Below are 27,004 nucleotides of genomic sequence, written 5' to 3'. Positions count from 1 at the left end.
CCAGATTTGTGCTAAGGAAGGCAATCCGATAAAGCTCCTGCTGTGTGTACTCACAGCTCTGTTCATGGGCCAGAAAAAATACATATTTGCTGACTTTACAGAGGAAATCAGGGATTTTAATATTTATGATGCTGTGACTATACCACAGATTATTGCTATCCTCAAGTGCCTTCACATAACCTTAAAGAAAGAAATATATTCCCTTAGTATCAGGCAAATGCTGTAATACACTTTTTTGTATTTTAGCATTCCCACTCTCTCAAGTAGTTTGTACAGCCTGGAGGAGCAACCACAGAATTACAAGCTCAACAAGTTATCAGCGGAATGTCTGAACCCCTTCTGTGCCTGCCACAAACCTGACACATACACGGCAAATGAGCATTTAAGCCTTAAAGGTGACCTGAGTGGGGAGGGAGAAGAGGGAAAAAAATAGCTTGAGCCTTTGTTTTGCTCCCTTTAATGTTAAAGGCGGCCTGACAGTGGTTGTTTTATTTCAATTTTTATTTAAAAGTTATGGTTTTGCTGATTTTATTGTTTATATTAGAAATTTAAGTCTTTCTGGCCATGAAAAATTCTATGATGGTGTCAGAACTAGTGAAATAATGTCATAACAAGAGTCAGAAGAGTGTAAGATGAGTGTCTGAGAGGAGAAGGGATTTGTAATCAGATTGATTAGTGTTCTGAGGTCAGATCCTTGGCCCCATTCTAGTCCCTTTACACTACTCTAAAATTTGCCAGGAACCAGATTGGTTCCTAGCTGACCCCAAATTCCAGGGGCCACAAATGTGACATACAATCCTTTACTCTTTTCCCATTGAGGGCCTCAGCCTCCACCAGCATGCAGAACAACAGAATGGGATCAAGAATAGAAGCATGGATTGTGTTAGGCAAGGCAGAACATCACCAATTTGGGCCACCGAGAAAAGCCTGTAAGCTACATTTTAAATCAAGAATTCCTAGCAAGTTTGGACTGCGTGTGAATGTTTAACCAAGAAATAGGAGATATGATTTTCAAATCACTTCTTTTGGCCAGGCTTCCTCCACGGATTCTCACCTTACCCTTCAAATTCCAATACAGTACACACAGTCACACATTTTAATTCAAGGAGGTTGAACAAGTGCTAACAAACTGCATATACAACATGAATTTGTCACTACTGTATCTCTCATCAGCCCGTACCGTCTCCTTAGTTTGTAATCCCTCGCTGAATTAAATCTAATGTAGCTTCTATGCGCCAAATTCAGTTCTCCGCTATATTTATGTAAATTTTGGATAATTCCTTTGAACCCCTCAGGGAACAGACATTTTATTTGACTACCAAGCACTGTAGCACTGTATAAATACAGCTAATGAGGATATGGATTCACTATAGTAATTAAGAGGTTAGCCAGCATTCTATCTGTAGTAATAATAATAATAATAAGTCAATAGGTAATTACTAATAAGTCTGTTGGAGTGGACATTTGGTTTATGGTAATGGCACTACATTGGGACTCAGGAGTTCTGTTTCTGGTCATGTATGAAGGTCAGACTTCATACATGACCTTCAGCAAGTCACATGTTCTCTGTGCCTCAATTCCGCAGCTCAAAAACAGGAATAATGATATTTTGCTACCCCACAGGGGTGTTGTGTGTATAAATTCATTAATATCTGAGGTGTTCATATACAAAAGTGAAGAGACCATAGAAAGCCTGTAAACAAATAAATAAAATTCACAGATTTTTAAGGCCAGAAAGGAAAAATACAATCATCTAGTCTGATCTCCTGCATAACATAGCCTATATAATTTCACCTAGTAATTCCTGCACTGAGCCCAAATAAGGGTAAGAATATCCTCTTTCCAAGAATTTATAGACAAACCAGTTTGGGATATCAGGCTTTGTAATAATAGAAATGTCTTGCTATTTCCTTTTACTTTCATTATCATCTTAAATTCTAATCCTAGTTCAGTTGAATTTAATGGTAAATGGAGTTCAACTGGAAATGGTTCACACTTAGAGACTAAAGACCAAGTGGAGCAGAGTAAGCAGAAGAACAAGTCTCCAAGGTTTCACCAATCTGTATCAACTGAGTTGTGACATCCACAGCTAGGGGGTCTCGCGGTCTCTTCAGCCTAGTATCCTTGGCACTAAGAACTGGTCATCTGACTTTTATGATGTGGACATCTGGAGCGAAATCCTAGCCCCAGTGGGAAATCCTCTCCCAATGTGAGTTTTGCCTTTGACTTTAATGAGGTCAGGATTTCAGACATGTTCACTAGGAACTGGATTAAGAACACCAGCTCATGTCAGTTAGGCCAGCAAACTGCCATATCATAGTAACAGCTTTCAGCTGAAAAGTTCCATGTCCCATTATTTCTCAGCAAACACTGAGCATACATGAATGCAAGATGGCCTTCAAAGATTTAAATGTCAGACAGGACTGTTAGATCATCTAGTCTGACCAACTGTACACCAGTCTATTAAATTTCACCCAAAAACAACGAGGAGTCCTTGTAGCACCTTAGAGACTAACATTTATTTGGGCGTCAGTTTTTGTGGGCTGAAACCCACTTCATCAGATGCATGGAGCGAAAAATACAGTAAGCAGTATATATATCAAGAGTGAAAAATACAGTAAGCAAGTAATGCTGTGATATATATACTGCTTACTGTATTTTTCACTCCGTGCATCTGATAAAGTGGGTTTCAGCCCACAAAAACTGACGCCCAAATAAATGTGTTAGTCTCTAAGGTGCTACAAGGACTCCTTGTTGTTTTTGCTGATAACAGACAAAATATTGCTTCTTGGAGCTGCATACACATCCAAAGAGTGTGTGGTATGACGACATCATTTTTCACCCAGTTAAAATACATAATATTTAATGTATATGACCCAAATGTAAAGATACGTAGATATTACAGTGATGGAGTACAGTACAAATGACTTGGCCAGACAAAATAAGCGTGCTTTGTTAATCTCTTGCAGCATTCTGATTGGCTAAGTCATTCCTCACCTTACCCAGGCCCTCTCCCCATATCTAGGCTTTCCCTTGCAGGTATTAAGCCTATAGACATGAGTCCTAATCCAACAGATTTCTTCAGTTCTATCAGTTTAGTACTCCTGCCTAGGCAGTCACAGGATGTATTACAGAGAGCAGCGGTCTCCAGAGCAGACCTATTAGCTTTTCTTGTGAGACATCTAGAAGTCACACATCCTGCCATGGCCTGTTAGGGCATAAGCTGGAGGCAGAGAGAGGAGCAGACTTGCAGGTCAAGATGTTTCAAGTAGCAGAACTCTGCTCTGGAGGCAGCTTCTCCATAAAGTTAGCTTCTTGTGGATTTTCAGACCTGAGTACCTGTCTGAGGGACCTAAGGGGGCCTTGTCAGGCTTGAAGTCCTACTAGAAAAGGTTAAAACTCCCAGGAAACCTTGGAGGCATGATTGACATTCCCTCAATCCCCCATTTTCTCCCACTTTACTGCTCACCCCATATATAACTGGTCACGGTCTGTCTCTCGCTCTCTCACACACAAATTTTTTCCTTTCCCCTTGCACATCCCAGAGCTCCCTTCTCTTCCCTCATCCCTTAGTATACCCATGGCCTAAGAGGAGGAGAAAAAGTCTAGATATTCCCCCACAACAAACCTCCTATGGTTCATCAGAAAAATGTATGGTGTATATTTGCAGTACACTAGGAAGTTTTATCCTAAATATCTAGAAATAATTTTGAGTCAATACAATTAAAATTCATTGTGCTATAGCAGGAAACTATAATTATAAACTTCTAAAGGAAACTGAGCTTACTTGCATGAAAAAAAAAAAGGAGGTCCAGAGCAATTAGGAGTTAGCAACTACTTTTCAGATAACACATGATCTATAACAACATATGAGACTGAAAGCTTCTAAGGCAAGAGACAGAATCTTGGATTATTAAAAACATATGCTAAATAAACTAAATATTGAAACAATAGTAAATAAAATTGTATAGTAAATTACTTAAAGTATTAGGTTTGAAGGGATTATACCTATTGTGAATTGCAAGAGAAATCAGAAGCAGTTTTGAATTATTAACTATATACCCTGGGCTGCTGAGAGACATTTGTATGTGTGGGATAAAGAAAAAAAGGCTTAATTTTGAATCATACTGATATTTCAGTAATTACGTAATTGTTTAAGTATATAACTTAGAATTACTTTTGACTTAACTTTCGCTGACAGTCATGTAATTTTCAGTTGAGTGATGCATTGATAAGGATTTGTGTTAAGGATCCATAGAGACATACTAGTATGTAAATCACTTCCTTAGAGTAGTAAGTTGACAAATTTGTGATAAGAATTTATTATGATTGAATCTATTACTTCTTAGTAAAATTTTAATAGCCTGTTAAATTCCTTCATTTAAATTTTGTACTCCGTAACATGTATCCAACCTTATTTTACTTTCTGTAAATTCCTAATTACCTTTACATTCCATTTTGATTAATAAAACTGATACACTTATAAGAATTCTCAATTCTGTACATTAACAAAACCCAAAATTCAATCAACGTATGAGAAACCTGATTAATTACAATTACTTAACTAAGTATTTCATACTGTATTTATCTTAATTGTCTCACACTTTAAAATACTGCACATTCTAGTATGGTGATTTTATACTAGTATTTAAAATAAACATTCTTCTAGTGCACAGATAACCACTCTGGTACTGTTCCTTACAGGTGATGTATGCTGTCAGTGAAATAAATAGTTTAGCAATGAATGGAATGAAGCAAGACCTAGTTTTCATGAACACCACATTGTGATATCTTTATAGGTTACAACCTGCAAGCAACAAGCGAGGCTGGAAACATAGCAATATGTTATGGGAATGAGTTAGACTTTGTTCAAAGGATCCAAGGAACTGAACAGCTGCATTTCAGGTAAGTGATTTTTAAGTTTCAAGTCTCTTCCTCAAACAGCATTTGTGCAATAGAACAGAAAACATTTCTGCTTCATTATTTGTCAGAAATTTAAATATGATTAGTTATGCTTGAGAACCAGCCATCATTTCCAGAGAAGTAGCCCCAAGAGCATCAGTAGCAGGCTCAAAGGTAGTTTTACCGGTACTGGGGAAAGGCCGCCTAAGGCTCTCTTCAATCAGAAGGGTAACCCTGCTGAGTTGGAGTAGACATGTAAGTACTTGCCAATAACAAGAAGATTTATTCTCATTCTCTCTCTTTCTCCTCTTCCTTTTTTTCCTTCTTCTGTTATATTTTTAGTGCTTTTCAAAACAAGTCTAGGAGTTGATGATTGCAATTCTGGAGTGAAATATATTTACTCATTTCAAAGAATCATTCTGCCAATTGATTATTGTTTTATAATCACTGAATTCTACTAATTTCTGATGCATCCTTCCCATGTTGAGTCTCTAGATGGATTAGAGCTGGCTATGCTGGCTCTCTGCCACCCCTCTTGCCCCCTGCAGAAACCCTCAATGCAAGGGAAATGTAGGCAGCATGCCCCAGGAAAAGAGATGTGAAGTGCTCCTCACTGGCAATTCCCAGCAGCCTGACCTATTCCTGGGGGCTGTAGTCAGGTGGGTCCAAATTAGGGCAGCCCTCAGAAAGTAAGGGGTGTGAGAGGAAATAGAGGGGCTGAGACAGGAGGAGAGGCTGCAGAAAGGAAAGAAGAGACTAAAAATGTTAAGAGTAATTAGTAGTTGTACAGAGTCTGTAGAGCACTAAACATTCCCAACCTTGAAGTAAGTTGCCTTTGTGGAGTATAGCTAGTCAGCTTCTTTCAAGTGGGGCAAATCCTTGGTTGCACTGAATTCAAGGTGAGCTTTCCTGTTGATTTCAATGGAACCAGGAAATGGTCCTGTGTGTTCAAAAAAGATTTTCTTGTTCTCCAAGCCTGTTCTATCCATTCAAATATTCCCTGAGTTCATGCTAAAGGTGGTTGCGGCAACATATACATACACCCAATAAAAGGAAAAATATATTTCCAAATATGTATATTTAGTAATTGATGTTAAGTTTAGTAAATAATTTTCACCATCTACAAGTAAAATTAGTTATGTTTATTCCTCTAAATAATATTTTAGACACCTATAGCAATTTCTGAGGATCTCAGTGATTTCTGAGCATTAGTAAATTAAGACTGAACACTCATGAGGTACAGAAGAATTGTTTTATAGATAAAGAAACCAAGGCAGAGAGGGGCACCACAGTCCCAAAAATTAGATCGTAAACTTATGACAGAGTCAAGAACAGAACCAAGATCTCCTGATTCCCACTCCTGTGCTTTAATCACAAGACCACCCTTTCCTCCCCATTAGTAATAGCAGCATTTTGTTCATATTAAACTAATTAATTCAGTTACCCATTAAAGTACTTTATTTATGGCACTTACAGGGTGTTCTTATAGTAAATTTTAATCAATAAAAACTAAGTAATTTCCTGAAATATTACTTCTTAATAAACAAGTAATTGCTTTACTGAGAATGACTGATCATTTTTTTTCTTTTAGTATAAGCCTGCTGTTCTTTACTGACTTATGCTTGAGTGGCAGTATATAGCTGGATTGGTTTGGGTTGGGGGTTCACCTCAGGAGTCTGTGAGGAGAGCAGATATGATGATATAAGCATTTTTAGTTTAGAATCTTTAAGGAAGATTTTTTTAAAAAATCAAAGTTTTTATCCAACATTCAATTTTCAGTATTTTTAATCTGTTTTCACTTTTTTCTAATACTTAACTCTAGGGCAAGTGGCAAAAATGAAAATATTCATTTTAAGGAGGTGTTAATTCTGACACCCTAATAGTGATCATTTAAATGTCAAACATAGCTTATTGTTAATTGCTAATCAAGGATATGAGAAAGGAGAGGCATGATCTCATACTGAAGATTATGCATAATTGACTGAGTTTCATTTCATTTTGGCATCATTTGTAGGTGGAGCTTGGGATAGTGCCACCGTTTTTCCCTACCATGTGTTCCTATCCCTCCTCATCATCACTACTACTCCCCACACGGAGTCTTCTCAGGATTGTTGTTCAGTGTCTTGTTTCATGTTCATTTATTTTATCTTATTTAGATGGTAAACTCTTTCAAAGAGTCAACATGCCTCATCTATGCCTGATCATTCAAATTCTTATTCTCAGGGCATCTAACTTTAGCTGATGTCAATGGGAATTGTGCATTGACTGCAATGGGAAGTGGTTTCAGCCAATGTGACTACAATAGGACTACTCACGTGAGTAAGAATTTCTAGGATTGGGCCAACTGGCTGCTATGCATTATGTAAATTAACTGACTACATTAATGTAAATAAATATATATATTTAAATAAAGTGAAAAACTCAAGGGAAAATTTGATCCCTAAAAGACAGTATTAAGGACAACTGCATCAAAGAACCCTACCTGGGTGCATCCATTCAGCTCAAAGAGCCAGTGGCTAACGACAGATTTTATTTTAGATTTATTTCTTTGTGTCACCAAAGATGAACAATTTAGTGTGGACACAGATGGGTGGATGACAGCAGAGAAGAAGGAAGTAGTAATAGCTGCAATCGGTACATAATCCCATGCAGTACTGTTAATGGGCCCGATTGTCCACTGAGCTATGCTAGTTTTATGCTGATGTAATTTCTTGGATTTCAATGAGTTACAGTATCATGATGTACAGATGAGTCAGACATCATCATTGGAGTCAGGGCCCTTCTCTTTGTTTCTTCAATAGCCTTCCTTCTCCTCTCAATCTGAGGTTTGTGCAGACCACTGACAAGCAGGGCGGGTTCTGCCTACTCTGGACCAGCTACCTTTGACAAACAGGACCCACCAAAGTCCACCTGACAGTGGCAAGAAATGTATACTGTGTAATAAGCACACCTGAGATGTTGACTGTTTGCACAGAGTTTGAAAAATATTTGTATTGTACAATTTTCTTTGGAAAAAAAATAAAATTGGGGGAGGGAGTTGCCCAAAGTTCCAAAATATTTAAAGAAACTGCTATAGGTATTACCCACTTTTTATTAGTTTTAAAACTAATTGCCCAGTTATGTTTTATGACTAAAATGCCTGGACACAGGTAGATGCAAAATCATTAACAAATGCAAACTAAAAATCAGTGACGGTGGCTGAGGCTCAGGTAGATGAACTATATAAAGTACACACTTCCCAGGGATGGCTCCGAAGGCGCGGGACCAGCAGACCTCCCTTAGGCATGCCACCAAAAGCTGCGTGACTGCCGTGCTTGGGGAAGTAAAATGCACTGAGCCACCCCTGACGCTTTCTCACTGGTTCCCAAAACCTATGATCTAGTGCTTAACTGGATTTTCACTAATGTTAGAAGTACAAACAACAGATGTTTTGGCTTGCCAGCAAATCTGAAAAAAAAAATCATATTGGGTTGAACTAATCATTTTATCTTGACAAAAACAAATTCAATTAAAGGAAATGTTGAAATCGTCATTTTGAACTCTTTTTTTAAAATTGGAATTTGTTTTTAACCAAAATAATTCAACAAAATCCACAACAGATTGGTGGATCACTTTGGTGTTGTCTAATCTGCATTTTTCACCTAAAAAAGTTTTCTATGAAAATTTTCACCCAGCTCTAGTTAGACAGAAAGATGTGATGTACTGTACTTAATTACCATTAAAGTGCATTACACATTGAACAACGTATTCAATGCCTGGTTCATCTGAGATTGCCATAGTATAGAATGCAATTTGATTTATTCAGTCACTTGTGCTGCTGAATGGTTTAGGTACTATGGAGAAAATAAACACAAAATCAGATATGCCTCTTCAAACTGAGGAGGGCAGTCACGTGTTTTTCTGCTCTTGGATCACTGCTGTGCAACATCTAACATGTACTGCCAGTACCATCCATAGAGTGCCTCTAAAATTCAGGTTAGTTGATAAAAGGGTAAATATGCCTTCTGGGGAGGAATAATAGTGGAAAATCTGAAATTAGTGTTCAACCAAATAAGCATCAAGTTTGCACTGAATTAATGAAGATTTCACAGAAACACTTTTAGATCGATGACTATGATGATTTCCTGTTTGACATTTGTCTGTGCTCCTTGTGCACCTATTCCACTTTATAATGGTCCTTGGGAGACTTTCGTTAATTATTTGCTTATAAAGTCATTTAAAAAATAAAATATGCTCACATGGCTAAGTAGTAAAAGTTTAATTTAAAAGCAGCAGACCATGACATAATTTTAGTTTAAAATTAACCTCCTGGGCTGAGGCTAATTAAACTAACTTCTGGGTCACAATGTACACACTTCACTACTTAAAAATACTACTAAAAATTATAAAAAGCTTAACACACTTTTCCTCTAGGCTGTTATATTTTATATAGAAGAGCTCTGTTTATCAGAAGAGATTCACAGCATTCTGTGCTCTATTTGTCAGACAAGGTCCCTAAGACTGGCTAATCTAATCTTTCAGTAACTGTCCGTTTCTGGAAGCCACCTCCTCCTATGGACTCTGAGCCACAGGGCAGAATGGAGGTGGAGAAATAAGGGGCCCAATTCTCCATGATCTTGCATGTTGTGTAATCACTAACACCAGCACAAAGTGAATGCAAAGTGGGTGTAAAATGCTACAAAATTAGAATGCTAAAGTCTGCTTTGCACAGGTGTCAGTGGAAGGCACAAGGCACACGCACACACAGAAAGGCCATCAAAGCCCAGTGTCTCTATTTTTGTTGTTCTTTCCACTGGATTCAACAGGGCCCTTGCATGACTGGGACAATAAATGAAAAAAAAAAAAAAGATCTGAGCCAAATGAAGCAATATAGAGCAACACTAAAATACATGGTGGTGCAATAGTGAAGTGTATAGTATGTTATTTTTCTGTGGGCAAAAAGGAGGCCGAAATTACAATTTTTGCACTGTAGTGCACGAATGAGGAATGTGGCCTATCTATTGTGTTGTACACATTGCAGATGCATGGTAATTATGGAGGTGCTTGATCACGACTCCATAATTAAAGTTGTGTTCTGAAATGTGTTTCAAGTAGGGCACACACTTCTGCTTCTCTATATGTATATCGCCTATTAGTATGAAATGTCATTGTTAGTTTCTATGCCCTTCACATTTTCTTTGCAGTTTATGTTTGCTTTCTTTCATACATTTTTGGTAGAAAGCATTTCAAACTGGCCTGTGTCCGAAGTTTATACTTGGAAGTCTATCGTTTTTGTTGACTGATATCTTTCAAAACATGGTTTTTCTGCACAAAAATTGCTCCTCCCCCACTTCACCAATATCACAACAGCCCTACACCACAGAGCACATATCACAGCCATACCTCTGACTCCCCTTTTACCAAATTACCTTCCACCACCATGCCAAACTCCCACACAACAAACTTACTGGGCCGAGAGCACACCCATATGCAAAAATCCAGTAGATATCTATGTATATAAAATGTTTACAAAAATTTAAATGTATAAATTTAAATATCTAAATCTAGAAATAAAGAGACAAAACAAAAGGAGGAGAGGGCAATGGAGGGAGTGGGAGACTCAAGCATTTCATTTTTTTCCCCAAAGTATTTCATTATTTTTCCATCCTAGAATCAGCAGTTCATTCCAACCCACCCTGCTTGCAAATCCACCTCTTGCCTACTCCCACTTCATTGCAAAAAAGAGAAACATCCAGCCAACATCTTGGTTGGGATAGAAAGCACTGTATATTTTTGCAGTGATATTATTAAAATCTATAGAAGGGATGTCCAACCTTTTCAGCTGTGGGGAATTTAAGGGGAGGAAGGACTACAATCAGGAGGTAAGGGGCAATTTAAAGGTGCTACTTTTCTCCTCCAGTCCCCACTTTGCTCTCCTCTCCCCTAACTTCTTAAGAAACTGACTTAAGATCTTATATCTTTTTAATTTAATAATTGGAGATATACCAATCTCCTAGAACTGGAAGGGACCTTGAAAGGTCATCGAGTCCAGCACCCGCCTTCACTAGCAGGACCAAGTACTGATTTTTGCTCCAGATCCCTAAGTGGCCACCTCAAGGTTTGAACTCACAACCCTGGGTTTAGCAGGCCAGTGCGCAAACCACTGAGCTATACCTCCCCCCATATCCAAAAACGTAAGAGCCTACGAGCAGCTCTGAGCTTACACCAAAATTTAGATTCAAAGCTGCTCTTCCTGAGTACCAGCTGGGTTTGGAGGTGAAATATGAATCCACCATTTTCAAGTCCTACTCTTAGCATCCCAAACCCTCAGAAATACACCTATTTCTTCCTTCTTCCCCAATCCCTCCCCCTGAAAAACCACCCTCCTCAGCCCATATCACTGAAGGAAACACCTGCAACATCCTAGGAGGCCCCGAGTTTTGCCTTCTACCACCCAGTCCCAAGTTATTCAGCCCATCCCCTCCTCCACACACACATTCCAGTTTTCCCAGGAAAAAAACCCCAAATCTCTCCTCAAAGGTTGCTTTGCTCCCCAACTCCTCCTGAGAAAGCTACAGGTATTAGGGAACACATTTTATAATCAAATACCAACACAAATTTTCTTTGTACTATAATTGCCATAATTATGAGCCTCAAGGTCCACAGGCTGGACACACTTGCTCTACAGCATATAGAGTAGTAAAATAATGATCATTTTAACCCTAACCAAATATATTTTCTCCTCCGGAGGTTTACGGCCCGGCTTGACAAAGCCCTGGCTGGGATTTAGTTGGGATTGGTCCTGCTTTGAGCAGGGGGTTGGACTAGATGGACTTCCAACCCTAATCTTCTATGATATCTTTAAAAGATGATACAAATAGAATATAATCAATGAGAACATCTTGTAGCTAGCAAACAGAGGGAACAGTTAATATACCTTTCACCTTCTAACAGAATGGGCAAATTCTTTGCCACAACAAACAGTATTAAAATACCACTTTGGAGCATTTTATTTATAGTTAAGACTGCAAGTCTTTCGCGGATTCCATGACTTTCTGGGAGCTCTGTGATTTCTGCAGTTCCAGCAGCTGACCCCGCCCGAGTCAGTGGCAGCGCCCTGGGCCGCCCCCAGTATCTGCATCCGTTGGAGCACCCTCGCCTCCAGCATCTAAATTTAGGCACGTGTATTTTTAGTGAAAGTCACAGACAGGTCACTGACCATAACTTTTTGGTTATTGCCCGTGACCTGTCCATGACTTTTACTAAAAATACCTGTGCCTAAATCATAGCCTTATTTATAGTTTAGAAGAGCTCTGACTTTGTGCCAAATGATGACTAATCTTTTAGTACAGTGATGGACAGCAATTCAGTAACTTGGAAGAAGCATTGTTAAAAGCAGATTTCTTCAACTTTCAAATAGGAGGCAAATACGCTAGTAGGCAAAAAAATATTTGGTCTGGTACAATGTGACACTACTATGAATATATTTATTTATAATCTTTGACCTTAGTAGCATCCCCAAGATTTTAAATTCCTGCAAAGTTTAATGCTACAGTATATGCTTTCCTTGTTGTAACCAAAGTCTTCCCAAAATTCATCCCTCATTCACTTACTTTATGAATCTTGTTGTCAAAAACAACTGGGTTGTAGTCTGAAAATATTTTGTGGCTGTCTTCTCTGTTATAAATTAAAGACCCTATGTTAATTCATACATTTTTAAATTCAAGATTTCAACTGTGCCATTCTGTTTGCTGGACTACAATATACCAACTTCAATTAAAGTAGCTTTCTTGAGGTCAGAGTTTTGCACACTTGCTACACTGCTACTTTAAGAGTCACCTCACTTCATAACAAATCATGTGATGGCCCCCTTGTAGTGAGACCAGATGAAGGGCAGGGAAATCATCTTCAAGAGGTAGCTCCTTTTATCTTTGGAGTGGTGTTAACAGACAAGAGAATTTTGAAAACAAGTAAGAGAAAGGAGAATCACAAGAAGGGCTCTTTGAGTGAGTGGGGGCTAAGAATTTTCAAGCTAATTGATAGTACTACTCTCTGATTAGGACAAATGAGCAGGGCTACAATGAAAATCTTACAAAAGGAATCATCACCTGATGAAAAGCAAGTACTTAATGGAAGCTCCCTTTCATTAAAGGGAGATGAGATTAAAGAGATCCCATTGAATTCAACTGTAAAACTCACAGACTTCAATGAGAGCAAGATCAGATGTCAACCTATGCGCTTTTGCCAAACGTTGTGGTTTCTAATTTTATTTCCTGCTCTCCGTGTTGCAATATTCTCAATCTGCACTTCTTTCTACCTACAGTTATTATTACTTGCCATGTAGTAGGGACCCAGTGACCCCAGCTATAGCAGGCTGTCCCTGCAGAGCTAGGACCATGGCGGTGGTGGCAGCAGCTGGGCAGGGCACTGAATGCCACTGGCTCCCTGGGCTGGGAAGGGAGAGGGACCTGCAGAGAGGTGCTGACGGGCTGGCACTGCATCCTGGGCCTGTGCCAGCCACCCTAACACCATGACAGGGAGTGCGACAGTGCTCCCTCTCCAGTGCCACCCCATATACCCCCTGCAAGTACACACATACTCCTCAAGCACTTTCCCCAAATATCCCATTCAGCACCCCCATCCAGTTTCCCCTCCCTCTACCCCTCTATTTGGGAACTTGAAATATGGTAACCCTAAGGGTTGCTCTATTCTCAGCACCTTCGTTTCTGGAGCTGGCAGAAGTGAGTCCACCCTGCCAGCAGCCACCTAACCCCAGTGCCTGGGCTGGGCATTGGGGTTGGGCTGTGTGGCCATGAGCCTGAAAGCCATGGGGCTGGGGCAGGGCAGCCAAGGGGAGCAAAGGGTGGTTCGACTCTGCGCACAGGGAGTGTGGGAAGAATGGAATCGAGTGCAATGGCAGGTGCCTGGCAGCAAGCAGGGTGTGACCAGGCTGCTGAGAGTAGGGTTGCCAATTTTGGTTGGACATATTCCTGGAGGTATCATCACATGACATAGTATTTAATTAAAGATTAATCCTTATTTTCTGGAGACTCCAGGGCAATCCTGGAGGGTTGGCAACATTAGCTGAGAGGCAGGTGCCCCAGGGGATAAGTACTCCAGGGAGCACCTTGGGGAGCATCTCATGGCAGCCAAGCTCCACGGGCAGAGTCCAGCTCCAGGGGGCGTTGCTGGCCAGCATCAGGCTCCTCGGGGGCAGAGGCAAGAGTATAGGTCAGGGACACAGTGCCCTACAGTTTGAAAAAGCCCGTGCTAAATGGAAGGCAGAAACCGGGTGGGGAAGACAGGATGTAACCCTGCATGCCCCTCCCAACATTGCCTCTAGGGCACACAAATATGCTTGCTCACCTCAGGCGCTAAACTGCTTAGTTACAGCTCTGCAGACAGACAGTGATGTGGATGGGGGTGGTGAGTAGAAGGCCAAGATAACAGATAGTACTACTGTTAGATAGTAGGCAGTAACTCCAGCTTCCCCTGCTTAGCCCTTATGCGATACCAGTTTTCCCACACACTATACATAAAAGTCTACTTCAGCCATCTATAAAGAAGAGTGGCAGAGAAGTTATTTCCCCTGAAACAGACTCAAACATACCTGGCTCTTACAACCTTAATCTAACCGGTTTATGATCAGATTCAACTCTTTACAGCAATCTCTTTTATGCCTACATTTTAAATTTCATAGCATGTTTACTTAATACTTTTCTTCAGTGTATAACATTATATGAAAGGCAAAACACATAGTATTAAAAACATTGTTCTATACTCAGCTCAGCATGTGGGGATGTGAAAGTAATCTAACATCGTTAACCAAGTTCCATTACAGATCATAGTAAAGCAAAGAAAGATTCACTCCTCCCCCCAGTGAATGAGTCCAGACTGCTCAGATATTTTTCCTTCAAGATATTACTTACAATTCACTCCCAGCATCTGTCAAACAGAGGCTAGGGATACTCAGAACATGGTGTTGCATCCCTGCCATCCTGGCTAATACACATTGATGGACCTATCCGCCATGAACTTATCTAGTTCTTTTTTGAACCCTGTTATAGTCTTTACCTTGACAACATTCCCTGGCAAAGAATTCCACAGGTTGACTGTGCCTTGTGACACACAAGTACTCCCTTTTGTTTGTTTTAAACCTGCTGCCTATCAATTTCATATGCTTGTGTTATGTGAAGTGTAAATAACATTTTCTTATTCACTTTCTCCACACCAGTCAAGATTTTATAGATCTCTATCATATCCCCCCCTAAGTCATCTCTTTTCCAAGCTGAAAAGTCCCAGTCTTTTTAATATTTCCTCATACGGAAGTTGTTCCATACATCTAATCATTTTTGTTGTCCTCTGTGTACCTTCTCCAATTCCAACTTACCTTTTTTGAGATGGGGCAACCAGATCTGCATGCAATATTCAAGATGTGTGCGTGCCATGGATTTATATAGAAGCAGTATGATATTTTCTGTCTTATTGCCTATCCCTTTCCTAATGGTTCTGTTAGCTTTTTTGATTGCCGCTGCACACTGAGTGGATGTTTTCAGAGAATTATCCACAATGACTCCAAGATCTCTTTCCTGAGTGGTAACAGCTAAATTAGACCCCATCATTTTGTATGCATAGCTGGGACTATGTTTTCCAGTGGGCATTACCTTGCATTTATCAACATTGATTTCATCTACCATTTTGTTGCTCAGTCACCCAATGTTGTGAGATTCCTCTGTAATTCTTCGCAGTCTGCTTTGGACTTACAAAATTACTCAAGATAGTTATTGTCTGCAAATTTTGCCACCTCACTGTTTATCACTTTTCCAGATAATTTATTAATATATTGAACAGCACTGGTCCAAGTACAGACCCTTGAGGGGCACCACTATTTACCTTTCTCCAGTCTGAACATTGGCATTTATTATTACCCTTTGTTTCTTATCTCTTTACCGGTTACTGATACATAAAACGACCTTCCTTCTTATCCTATGACAGCTTACTTTGCTTAAGAGCCTTTGATGAGCGTCTTTGTTAAAGGATTTCTTGAAAGTCTAAGTACACTATATCCACTGGATCACCCTTGTCCACATGTTTGTTGACCCCCTCAAAGAGTTCTAATAGATTGATGAGGCATGATTTCCCTTTACAAAAGCTGTGTTGACTTGGTGATCATTTTGGTGCAAACTACTGAACAAACAATAGAATCTAAGCTTTTGGGAAATGACATATCAGCATGGCCCTCCAGACAGGTCAGGTTTGATTTAGCATGGCATGAAATGGACAAAGGGGTGGAGTCCTATCTGATCTTCCTGCTATGACTAAACTCTACCTTGTAGAGAGTGGGGTAGGCCATAGTAGTGAACTCACTGCTGGATGCTCAGGATAGGCTTCCAGGCTAGCCTTTCCATTGATTTGCTTAGTGCACTAGAAATCATAAGAGCCATCATGGGGGCAAGGGTTGGACATTTTGTCTCCAGTGGCAGAAATCCCAGATGTAAAGATGGGCTTGCACAAATGAGAACTCTGAGATTGGTCAATTATTGACAAGAGATCAATATTATGGCTATATATTTTACCATACTTTTCAGTTATCCCTAAAAGTACACATCATGTGCAGGCACCATCTGCCAACATCGGAGAAGGGTAAAAAAACAGTTGAGTGTGGTGGAGAAGGGGAAGGAAGCAAAAAGTAACAGAAAAATATAAATATATGGAAGGACATGCGGTCACAAGTGAATAAGGTCTTCAAGACATTGTATGAGCGATAGTAAAGGTGGTACTTTGAGATCACAATAATGAATGCTGTTGTTCCTTTCCCCCTCCTCCATGCACCTTCACTACTGCTTCTACCTGAGTATCTGCTGCCCTGCTGCTCTACTCTGGGGACCGCTACATTTGCCTGAATCTGTCAAAAGTGATGGGATACTGCCAGTGCTCTGTAGTCCCATAACTCTGATGTTGGAGAAGTAAAACTGCATAAGGACTGCATAAACTATTGTATGAGAGAGCAATGCTGCTTGCTGCCTGGAAGTCAATGGCTCCACAAGAACCATAGAGAAATCATGTAACTACCAAGTAGCTGCAAGTGCTCTAGTGGGTTCAACTTCCACTGCTGCATGTAGCCAGTTGCAGCTCCAAAGGACTTGGAGTCTCCATCCTTGTTGAGGATAGTGCACTCAGTGTCTCAATGTGGATGAAATGCTGCGGTATCAATTCTCTTTGGATACATTGAAAAAGTATGGGGGCAGGTGTTTGTGTATATATCTGTCACATTATCCAACACCTGAAACTTCTCCCTAGGCAAACAGTATATTTAATACCAATAGCACATATGAAAGATGCTACTATGTTAATTTTCGTCTCCAAGTAGCCCTTTGACTCCAGAAAATCATTGGAATTAATAGTGGCTGGCAAGGATCGCACTCTCACAATCACTTGTCTAGCAACTTATGACTGAACGCCAATCATTAACGTACCCGACTGCCTAAGAATGAGAAGCAGTCCAACAATGAGGCCAGTTTCTAAAAAGGGATGCAAAGGTATTGAACATTTCAAGATGCATGTACCTTTCGCAACTGTATATTTAACCTCAAATATAATAAGCTGAGGTCCAACATGGAGCTTCATGATGATGGAAGACAAAAAGGTAAAATCTTCAGTAAAGTAGTGCTGGGGACCAGAGGCAGATTAAGGTTTCCAGGGGCTAGAGCAAGTGGGGGGCCCCTCCCCATCCCTTCTGCCTCCGTCCCTACCCCCCTTGTGCTTGCAGCCCTGCCCACAGCCCCACCTCTTTCTGCCCCTTCCCCAGGGCCTGCTCCTGTTCCACCCAGGGTCTCCCCCATTCTGCCCCCCCACTCCATCCCCACAACTCCCTTTGCTTTCTGCCGCCCTGCACTGCGGTTCCAAGACCAGAGAAGCTCAGTCCGCGCATCAAGGCCCCGGGACCGTAGCGGGCAGAGCAAGCTCCTCCAATCCCATGGCCACAGCACACATTGCTACAGATAACCAGGGTTGGGTCCTTGGGGCTTCTCCTGCCCTGCCCATCTACAGGGATGGGGCTGAGGGACCGCAGGGAGGGCAGGGCTTCCCTCACCCTGCCTGCCCAGTGGCTGGGGTTCCAAGCTTCCAGTGCCTGGAGGTGAATTTTTTCTGGGGCCCCCAGTTGGCCGGGACCTCTAGGTACAGGTCCTGTTGGCCCAGTGGCTAATGCGTCATTGCTGGGAACTATCCATGGAACAGCAAGAGGAGGCCAATATTCATTAGGCCTCAGGTCTTATTGGTACCACAGCACTATGCCATATGATCCAGGACCTAAATGGTGACTGAAAATTTTAGGGGAAGCTTTCATATACCTTGCAAGGAAATCACTTCCATGAGACTACTGCTTTTTGAGTATGGCAAGCGGTATATGGCTCTCTTATGTTTAGCCCTAGTAAGGTGCCACAAATACTCCTTGTTTTTGCTGATACAGAATAACACGGCTACCACTCTGAGCCCTAATATTATTTCCTTTCTCTCCCATCCCAAAACTGTATGAACTATGTTATCACTTTAATTGTACAGGATCCAATTCTTACCTTTCATTCCATACTAAAAAGGAATGTATTAATAATTAAGAGTGCTAAGAGCTCTTCAAATGTTTTTTCCCCCCACCCTGATCCATTATCAATTCTGTGAATGATTTCACTAAACTCTGTATATAATTTTAAAAAGGAAAAAATGGAAAGATTGATTGGTAAACAAGAGCTATCATCTATAGACTCATTATTCCTCATGCTCCAACCCTGCACTGCCCTTTAGAAGATAAATTTCCTCTCTGCTGTATAACTGCTGCTCCATGGCTCCATGATTAATTACCAGAAGCCACATGCAAAATCCACCCATGATGGATTGTCTGCAGGCATCAGCATAATTACCCACTATAACCATTGACAGTTCTTGTCACTTGAGCAGCCAACCATCAGGACACAGAACTGAAAAAAATGCCTTGTAAAGAGAGGCAATTAGAAAAAAGCAAGACCCATCCACAATAGTTGGCATGGTCTCTTAGCTGTAGGGATCAACTCTTAGCTGACAGCTAAAGCTGTGCGAGTAATTCATAACAAATAATTTTCTCAACAAACAGTTTATTTTTCAGCTTGCAGACTGTGCATGAGCAGGCTAAAGTTTCTGCAGCTGTATTAATTTTTGATAATTACACAATATTTTACAAGACTTAATTCTGTGATTTGATCATGAACCGTTAGTATCCGATAACTGAAATTTCCAAATATGTCAGTTAATGGTCACAAAAAAAACCCCTACATGGTATTGTTTCTGTCCTTGATTGAATGAACAATTGTAATCTAAAGGAGAATTTGAATAAGTGCCTGGGCTTTGGAGCTGTCAGAGTGAGCAAGGATAGCAGTTTAAAGAGAAGTATAGTTCAAAATTCTCTTTATCTTCTAACAAATTGTAAACCCTTTGACTTTGAGTCACACAGGCTTTGTTTAAGGCTTCATTCCTAGAAAAATTAGGCTGCAGTAGATTTTAGGGTCTAAATCAATGCCCACTGAAGTTAATGGAAAGACTCCTAGTGACTTGGTTTGGATTCTGTTTACTTTCCCCTTACTATTCCAATCACACTCCCACAAACAGAATGTATGTGTAGTCCTAGTGTCAGATTTTTTGTCTGCCCTGTTTAATTGCCTCTCTGCTGGACCCCTTACAAGGCATACTGGGTATTCTGTTCCCTTGCTGTGTCAAATGGTGTGCCATCCCATATACAATATGCCATTTCCACTGCGAACTGTAATAAATGCAGGCATTTACGTCCCATGAACATTCATGGGAGTAAAATGCAATCACTTGAGTATTTGCAGAAAGTGAAGTCAAAAGGGCACAAACATAGCTGAAGGGAATTCTGATGGGGAAAATACCCCTTAGTATTACATTCTCCTAGCCCTACTGACAACAATCCTCATAAATTATGGCAACGATCAGAACAATTTTCTCTTCTATAGAGTTCAGCTTTCCAAAATGTGGCCTATTATTTCCACTTCTATTTTTGACTGAAAATTGTAAAACAAAATTCAGGTTCCTGGTTTGAGACTGGAATGCAGGCAAAACAGAATACATAAATAAAGAGAGAGAGAGAGAGATTGCTAGAGAGAAAGTTAGAAAGCATACAACTATTTTTTGACACAATACAATGTACCATATTCAATATTATATTGGCTGTGTGCCACTGAGTCACAGACTGAGACTTCACTGCAAAACTGTCCAAGGCTAAAATGAGACAGATGTTAAGGAAACAAAGGAGTGCCTTTGAGTGCTTTTCTGTTAATCAAGGCCAACCACAGAATGAAAAACTGTAACACAGAAATCACCTATTTGAAACAGTGTGAGTGATGACATTAGCCATCAAAATGTCTCTTGTGGTTTTTCTCTGACTGTAGATGCAAAATTTCATCATACATAAACACATGCCTATCACAACATGGGATGTACCTCATCCAGTGCATCAAATGTCCCTACAACAACTATGTGGGTGCATAGGTGCCGACTTCTGCTACCATCAGTGGATGCTCGACCCCCCTCTGCTCCTGCCCCAACTACACCCCTTCCATGAGGCCCTGCCCCACCCCCATTCCAACCCCTTCCCCAAAGTCCCTGCCCCTATTCTGACTCCTTCCCCAAATCCCTGCCCCAGCCCTGCCTCTTCCCCACCTCCTCCCCTGAGCACGCCACATTCCCTCTCCTCCCCCCCGACCCCTTGAAGCAGCCAAACAGCTGTTTGGCAGTAGCTGGGTGGGAAGCGCTGGGAGGTAAGCAGAGGAACGGGGACATGGCGTGCTCGGGGGGGTGCGGAGGAGGCGGTGGGGGGGGGAGGGGAGCTTGGCTGCCAGGGGGTGCAGAGCACTCACTAATTTTGGAGCACCCACGGAGTCAGCGCTTATGTGTGCATGGAACCAGACAGTTCATTCAAGCGCATAGTGATTTTCATGGAAAAATGAGAAAAGACAAAAATACTGTAGCACCTGTGGGCAAACACTTTTCACAAAGGGATCACTCAATATCTGACTGCTCAGTACTCACACTCAAAGAAAACCTACACAAACACCTTCAAAAGATGAGCCTAGGTACTTAAATTAAAAATTCTGCTGGACATTAAAAACCATGGACTTAGCTATAAAACCAGTGTCTCTGTTAATTACAACAATTTGTAACACACCCTACTGCCTGCTAACCAGTAATTACGCACTTCATTTTAAGTGGTATCCTCCAGCAGTGGTTCTCAGCTAGGGGTCCGGGGCCCACTGTGGGGCCACAAGCAGGTTTTGGGGGGCCACCAAGCAGGGGCAGCATTAGATTTGCAGGGGCCCAGGGCAGAAAGCTTAAGCCCCATAGCATGGGGCTGAAGCCCAGGGCCCCAAGCCCCGCCACCCACCAAAGCTGAAGTCTGACAAGTTAGCTTCACAGGGCCCCATGTACCATGGAGCTTGGGCAATTTCCCTGTTTGAACCCCCTAGCATTGGCCCTGTTTTTTATATGCAGAGAAACAGTTGTGACAGAGGTGGGCCATGGAGTTTTTAATAGTACGTTGGGTGTATGTGTGTGTGTGTGTGTGGGGGGGGGGGGCTCAAAGAGAAAAAGGTTGAGACTCCTGTCCTACAACATGTGTGAACCCCTTATGCCTACCTGTCTATTTGTCATGGGGTGCTCTACTCACTGCTGGAGTGCCTCCTTCTGGCCACATCTAGGGATTAGCTCTGCGAGGCTGATGGCCTTCCTTCAGGGTCTTCCTCACCCCAGGGTCTCCCTCTAGGATTCAAGGAGCTCCTTTGGGACTCAGCCCTCCAGCCAGGTCTCTATACTCCTACCTTTCCAGGGTTCTGAAATCCCACTAGATAACCATTTTAGGGCATCTATGCTCCATTGCCTCATCTGTGCCACTTCTCCAGTGATTGTTAGAGGAACCTCAGCCACCCACTTTTTTTGGTTCCAGTCCAAGGACCCTTTATGTGCAACTGTGTCTGCTTTCCCTCAGACTCTGTTGCTCTTTCCCTAGACCCCTTTTTACAGCTTCTAGGTCCCCTCCCCTCTGGGTGTACCAGCACAAATTCCTTCTTCCCAGGGAGTAACTGCAAACTACTGACCTCCATAGCCTCAAACATCCCCTCCCTACTCCCAGAGAGTTGACTGCAGTGTACTTCCTCTGCAGCCCCTTTCTTCTGCCTTTATGCCAGCTCTTCCTGTTCCTCCCCAGCTGGGCTCCATCTTCAATCAGTGCTTCAGGCCCTGGGTCTTCCCCAGGTGCAGTCTATCAAGTTAATCATCTTAATTTACCAGCTCTGCCTTGTATGGGGTAAACACCCCATCATGCTGTCCCACTTTGTATTTAGCTCAGACACTCTAGTTACTTTCTCCAGACTTAGGAAAGCTTCATGAAGCTCAAAAGCATGTCCTTTCTACCAACAGAATTTGGTTCAATAAAAGATATTACCTCACCAGGGCCAGCCTTAGGGAAAATGGTGCCCTGGGTGAACTTCCATTTTGGAATCCCTGTATGGACACAGTGCCCCCCATTGCCCATGGCCTATGTGGACTCCCCACCTCCCTGCTCCCCTACCCCTGCACTGTTCTCCCTTGTGGCCCTAACCCCTGCACTGTGACCCCTTTGCCCCACCCCCTATGCTATGCCCCCTTCACTCATAACTGCTATGCTGTGTCCCCTTTGCCCCAACCCCTGCAACTCCCTCGTGCACCCCTAATCCCTACACTCCCGTTCTGAGCCCCTAACCTCTGCACTGTGTTCTCTTTGCCCCAACTTCTGCACTTCCCCCCTGCACCCCTAATCCCTGCCCCCATTGCCCTAACCCCTGCACTCCCCTCCTGCATCCCAACCCCTGCACCCCACTCCTGTGTCCATGCAGGGAAGCTGACCTGGATGTACAGAGCAGCTGGCAGTGCTGCTCACTCCCCCCGTTGAAATGCAGCTCCTCATTGTGCACCCCTAGGGGGCTATGATGGAAGGAGCAATGTAAGGACTCCCTACACCCTGGTTACTTTCCCCACCTGGGTTGCATACAGGCAGGGCAGGAGAGCAGCAGCTCCTGATGCTCGCCTCACACCACAGCCCAGGTGGGGAAAGTGTCCTGGATGCATGGAGCACTTGGTGTTGCTCCTTATTCCCCCCACCCCCCGAACATACAACCTCCTAGGGGGACATGGAGGAACCGGGGTGTGGGGGTGAGAGCAGTATCTGTACATCACCGCTTCCCACCCCCACCCCAAGTTCCTCTGCCAGGAGGAAGCAAGGATAAATCTGGGTGCCCCCCTCCCCAACGTAGTGCTCCCCTGCCAGCCTGGAGCTTTTTCTGACTCTATGATCTACACAACGGAAGAAGCCTTTTCTTTTTCTTTTTTTAAAACAAGCATTATTGAAGGGTTTTTTCCTTTTCCCCCTAAAATAAATGACATCACTGCCTGACAGTTGGCTAATCAGCACAGTAAGACTGGAGCACTGAGCCAGTGACAGCTTGAAATTGCTAAAGTATTCTGAACTGCTTTCTGAATTCCTATCACACGAAGTCTAGCAGACATCTGATGAAGTTTCAAACTGATAACATCTGGGACTTTTACTAAGAAAATGCCAACATTTATTAATCACTATCCAGTGTTTTTATTGCCATTCAATAGGGATATCCTAAACAAGAACAATTTTGAAGTTTAATTATTCTGCTGACACAATAGATGAAGAAAGATTAAAATGTTTAGATCACTGTAGCATGGCTCAGCAGTCAGGGGTCAGGACTTGTCACATTATGATACTGTCTTGACAATAACTAGGCTGCACAAAGCAGCCTAATTTTTACCTGAATGATACTGTTTCTCTACAAACCTTTGATCAAACACAAAAATTGAAAATACTCATATCTGATTATATTTACCTACCACATCATAAGCTTGTGTAATAATATGGAAAAGATTGGGCAGTGCAAGGAATTCTTCCTCCATTGTATTTATGGAGGTTCTTGTATATTTGTGATGGAAGAGCTGGTGATTTTAAGCAAAGGAAAAATTGCTTGGAAGAGAAATTGATTTAAAAAAGAAAAACACCACAAAGACCTGAATATATTGGGTTCCAACCAGATACAAAAATCGGTGGAATGAGGTCTCATAATGAAGTAGAGAGGCATTAATCACCATTAAGAGTCATCTCTTAATAAATGTGATGCTCCCCAAACTCTCCTGTGTGTAGGTAGCTGGAGAAAACTGATTTGGAGGGCAGGGGGAGCTACTGGAGATATTTGGATACTCAAGGTGTCCCAGTCATAGGGATTTGATAAGAGAGATCTCTGGCCGCAGCAAGGAGTTGTTATTTAGACAGCAGCATGATGCTGACTGGCAGACCAGGGGGTTTCTCATCGAGAGATAAGATTTTCAAGGAATATGTAGGCAAATTTAGGCAATTCACTTTTCTTTTTTTCTCTCTGTAACAAAGATGAGAATCTATTATATAGTTTAGCTTATGAGAAGTGTAAATCTCAGTATGTTAAGCAAACTGTTTCTTTTGATGTCAAGCAGCTAGACAAATATTTGGGATCCAATGGATTGTTCCAGTTAGGAGGAGAAATTGATGACAATCAGGTATTTCTCTGATGCAGTTTTGCTTATTTATCAGTAATGTCCTATGCCTCTGAATGCAGAAGGAATCAATAGCAGGAAACAGCCTTTTTTTGCTTTCAGCACCAAGAGCACTTTTCAGTTTGCCAAAAGCCTCTCCCCAGGTTTCTTCCAGGGTCAGCTACCATGTTTTCAACTGCTTCTTCAGGCTGTCTGTCTCTCTGTCTTTTCCAGGTTTTTCTGGCCTGCTCTGCGTTCCCCATGGCTATCCAAAAACAATACTTCACAAAAGCTCCTGGTTGGGTTCACATTCTCCTTTTGTCTCAGGTGGGGGCTTATAGTTACAGTTATGTTAACTGAAAAGTGAGTTCACACTTGTCAATCTCAAGGAGGGTTTAACTCCACCCACAACAAGGTTTCACCAGGCTGATAAAAATATTCTCTGTTTTTAGACTTCTGGATGATATTATACAATTCATGAAATTACTGTGCCATGGAAAGCCTCTATGTATGTGAATCCAGTGTTGCTGACAGGACATGCACAAGGCACACTCCAGACTGAGGACAACAGGAAGGTGCTTCAGTTTAATTACAGTGTTTTGACCACTGAAAACTTGCAAAAGAGTAACTGCATTCCAAGGAAAAAGAGACCTCCTCTTCTGTATCAGGGAGGGATTGTTTGGAGCAGTGGCGAGGTACCAGGGACAGAATAAAGAAAGATAGGGATTGGAAACTAGGGAGTGTCACTGTGCCTCAGTGAATCTCAGCTGAGAATATCAAATTCAGGACAGATTGCTGAGAAACAGGGCAGACATGCCCCAAACTGGTGGTTATTCTATCCTTAGCTATACCAAGCCAGTAACAAAAGTAAACTTCTGTATCACCACATTGTTTAACAAGAAATAAAAAATGCAGTCTCCTTAGGCATTCCGGCCCTTGGATCACCACTCAGCCACTGGACTTTATGATGAGTAGTTACAGAAAACCAATTTAATCAGATATAGGGGCCTTCCAATCCCAAGGGATCAGCCACTTATCCAGGTCAATATATAAAATTCAGATCATACCCAATGATCACACTGATGCCAATACTTTAGTAACTAAAAACCAAAGGTTTAAATAATAAAAGCAGAGAAAAGAGTCAGAAATAGTTAATAGATCTTATACATACTAGTGATTTTCAGTGTTCATAGATCAGGATCATAGCAGTGATGGAATAAACTGCTAACTTTCAAAAGTCTCTCTGGAATCACCCAAACAGATTGGGTCATCAGGGGTCATCAGTCCTTGTTCATAGCTTCCTTGTTAGAAATCCAGTCCAGAGAAAAGAAGTGATAAATTAAGACAAAATGGACATGTCTCATGCCTTTTTATATCCTCCCACATGTGCATGGAAATTTACTGTACCAAATTAAGTCCACAGCCCCTGTTTATGGAAAGTTACTGGCTCAAGATGGAGTCCAGCGTCACATGAGCATATCACATGCCCTTGCATGTTTTGCTGAATCACAAGGGATGGCCATTGGCCCCTCAGAGTCGAGACATGCAGGAAGACCTACTGGTCAGGATGAGTTTCTTCAATGGCCCATTGTTAAAGTGTTCTTAATGGGCCATCAATACATAGCTGTCTAGCCTCCACGTGAATTTATTGGGGGGGGGTGTAACCCAGGAATATAACACATGCATAAAATATAAGTACATAGTTAATATTCATAACTTTACATACAAAGATGGTATATGCATAATGAACAGGATAATCATACTTAGCAAATCACAACTTTTCCGTTGACCCCTTCTATGACATACTTTGTACAAGATCTGTTACAACTGTACAATGGTGGTAGCAACAACGATACAAACAGTCATCTTTCTTATATACAGCATCACCAGGAGAAACACAGAAAGAGAAAGCACTGGGAAGAAGAGAGCAAGGTCACACATCTGGGGAAGAGACCTGCATGAGGGAGAATCATCCTAGAATGCAGAAGTTCGATGAGGCAAAGGACCCTACCTGTCTTTCTGGACAAAGATGTTTCCCCTGCCCCTTACAAGGACTCTTGAGAGGAGTGAGTTTGTAAGGAGCCATTGCAGTTAGCATCTTTATTATTTTATAAGATCTTTATTCTTTATATGATTAAGTAAAAGAGCAATAATATGTTAGACTTACCAAAGTTAATAGGAGACCTTCCAAGGACTCCATTGGGCTTTGGATCAGGCCCCTAAATATTGTTTTTATATACATTTCATTTAAACCACTTGATGTCTTTCCTAGTTAGCTACTGGTAGTGTCCTGCAGCACCAATGTGACAGACACGATTTGAGTCCTGCTCCTGTTTCTCCACTCCCTCCGGTGTCAGTCAATGACAATCATCAGCAAACCAACAATAGTTTGCAATCATACAACTATAGTATCTAATTTTGTCCCATATGTAAAGCAGAATGAGGTTGGCCACACATACAGTATCTTTTACCAATGAGAATGCAGCTAGTATTTAATCACCTACATAAACTATTC

General features: G+C 41.6%; 1 protein-coding gene and 1 long non-coding RNA gene across 12 annotated transcripts in view; one reads left to right on the top strand and one right to left on the bottom strand.

Moving 5' to 3' along the window:
• Positions 1 to 27,004, bottom strand: part of GALNTL6 (polypeptide N-acetylgalactosaminyltransferase like 6) — a 542,002-nt gene that overhangs the window by 183,333 nt on the left and 331,665 nt on the right. Inside the window, exon 1 of one of the 10 annotated variants that reach the window (XM_045018345.1) lies at positions 22,807 to 22,875. The exons of 6 other annotated variants lie outside the window; for them this stretch is intronic. In XM_045018345.1, coding sequence (XP_044874280.1) covers positions 22,807 to 22,867 — 61 coding nt within the window. In that variant the 5' untranslated portion in view covers positions 22,868 to 22,875. Of the gene's footprint in view, positions 1 to 21,561; positions 22,119 to 22,806; positions 22,876 to 27,004 lie in introns of those variants that run through there. 3 more of the 10 variants (XM_045018350.1, XM_045018348.1, XM_045018342.1) reach the window with 3 other exon arrangements.
• On the top strand, positions 2,776 to 26,522 carry LOC123371124. 2 transcript variants are annotated; one of them, XR_006579716.1, is made up of 5 exons: positions 2,776 to 2,820; positions 4,800 to 4,905; positions 7,126 to 7,217; positions 24,942 to 25,064; positions 26,371 to 26,522. It is a non-coding gene; the product is annotated as an uncharacterized LOC123371124 (long non-coding RNA). The 2 variants fall into 2 exon arrangements; XR_006579717.1 differs by lacking the exons at positions 24,942 to 25,064; positions 26,371 to 26,522 and adding an exon at positions 7,704 to 7,798.

This window comes from Mauremys mutica, chromosome 5 (assembly GCF_020497125.1).
Source record: "Mauremys mutica isolate MM-2020 ecotype Southern chromosome 5, ASM2049712v1, whole genome shotgun sequence".
NCBI lineage: Eukaryota > Metazoa > Chordata > Testudines > Geoemydidae > Mauremys > Mauremys mutica.
The sequence above is the reverse complement of the archived record's forward strand: the minus strand, read 5'-3'. Positions and strand labels throughout refer to the sequence as shown.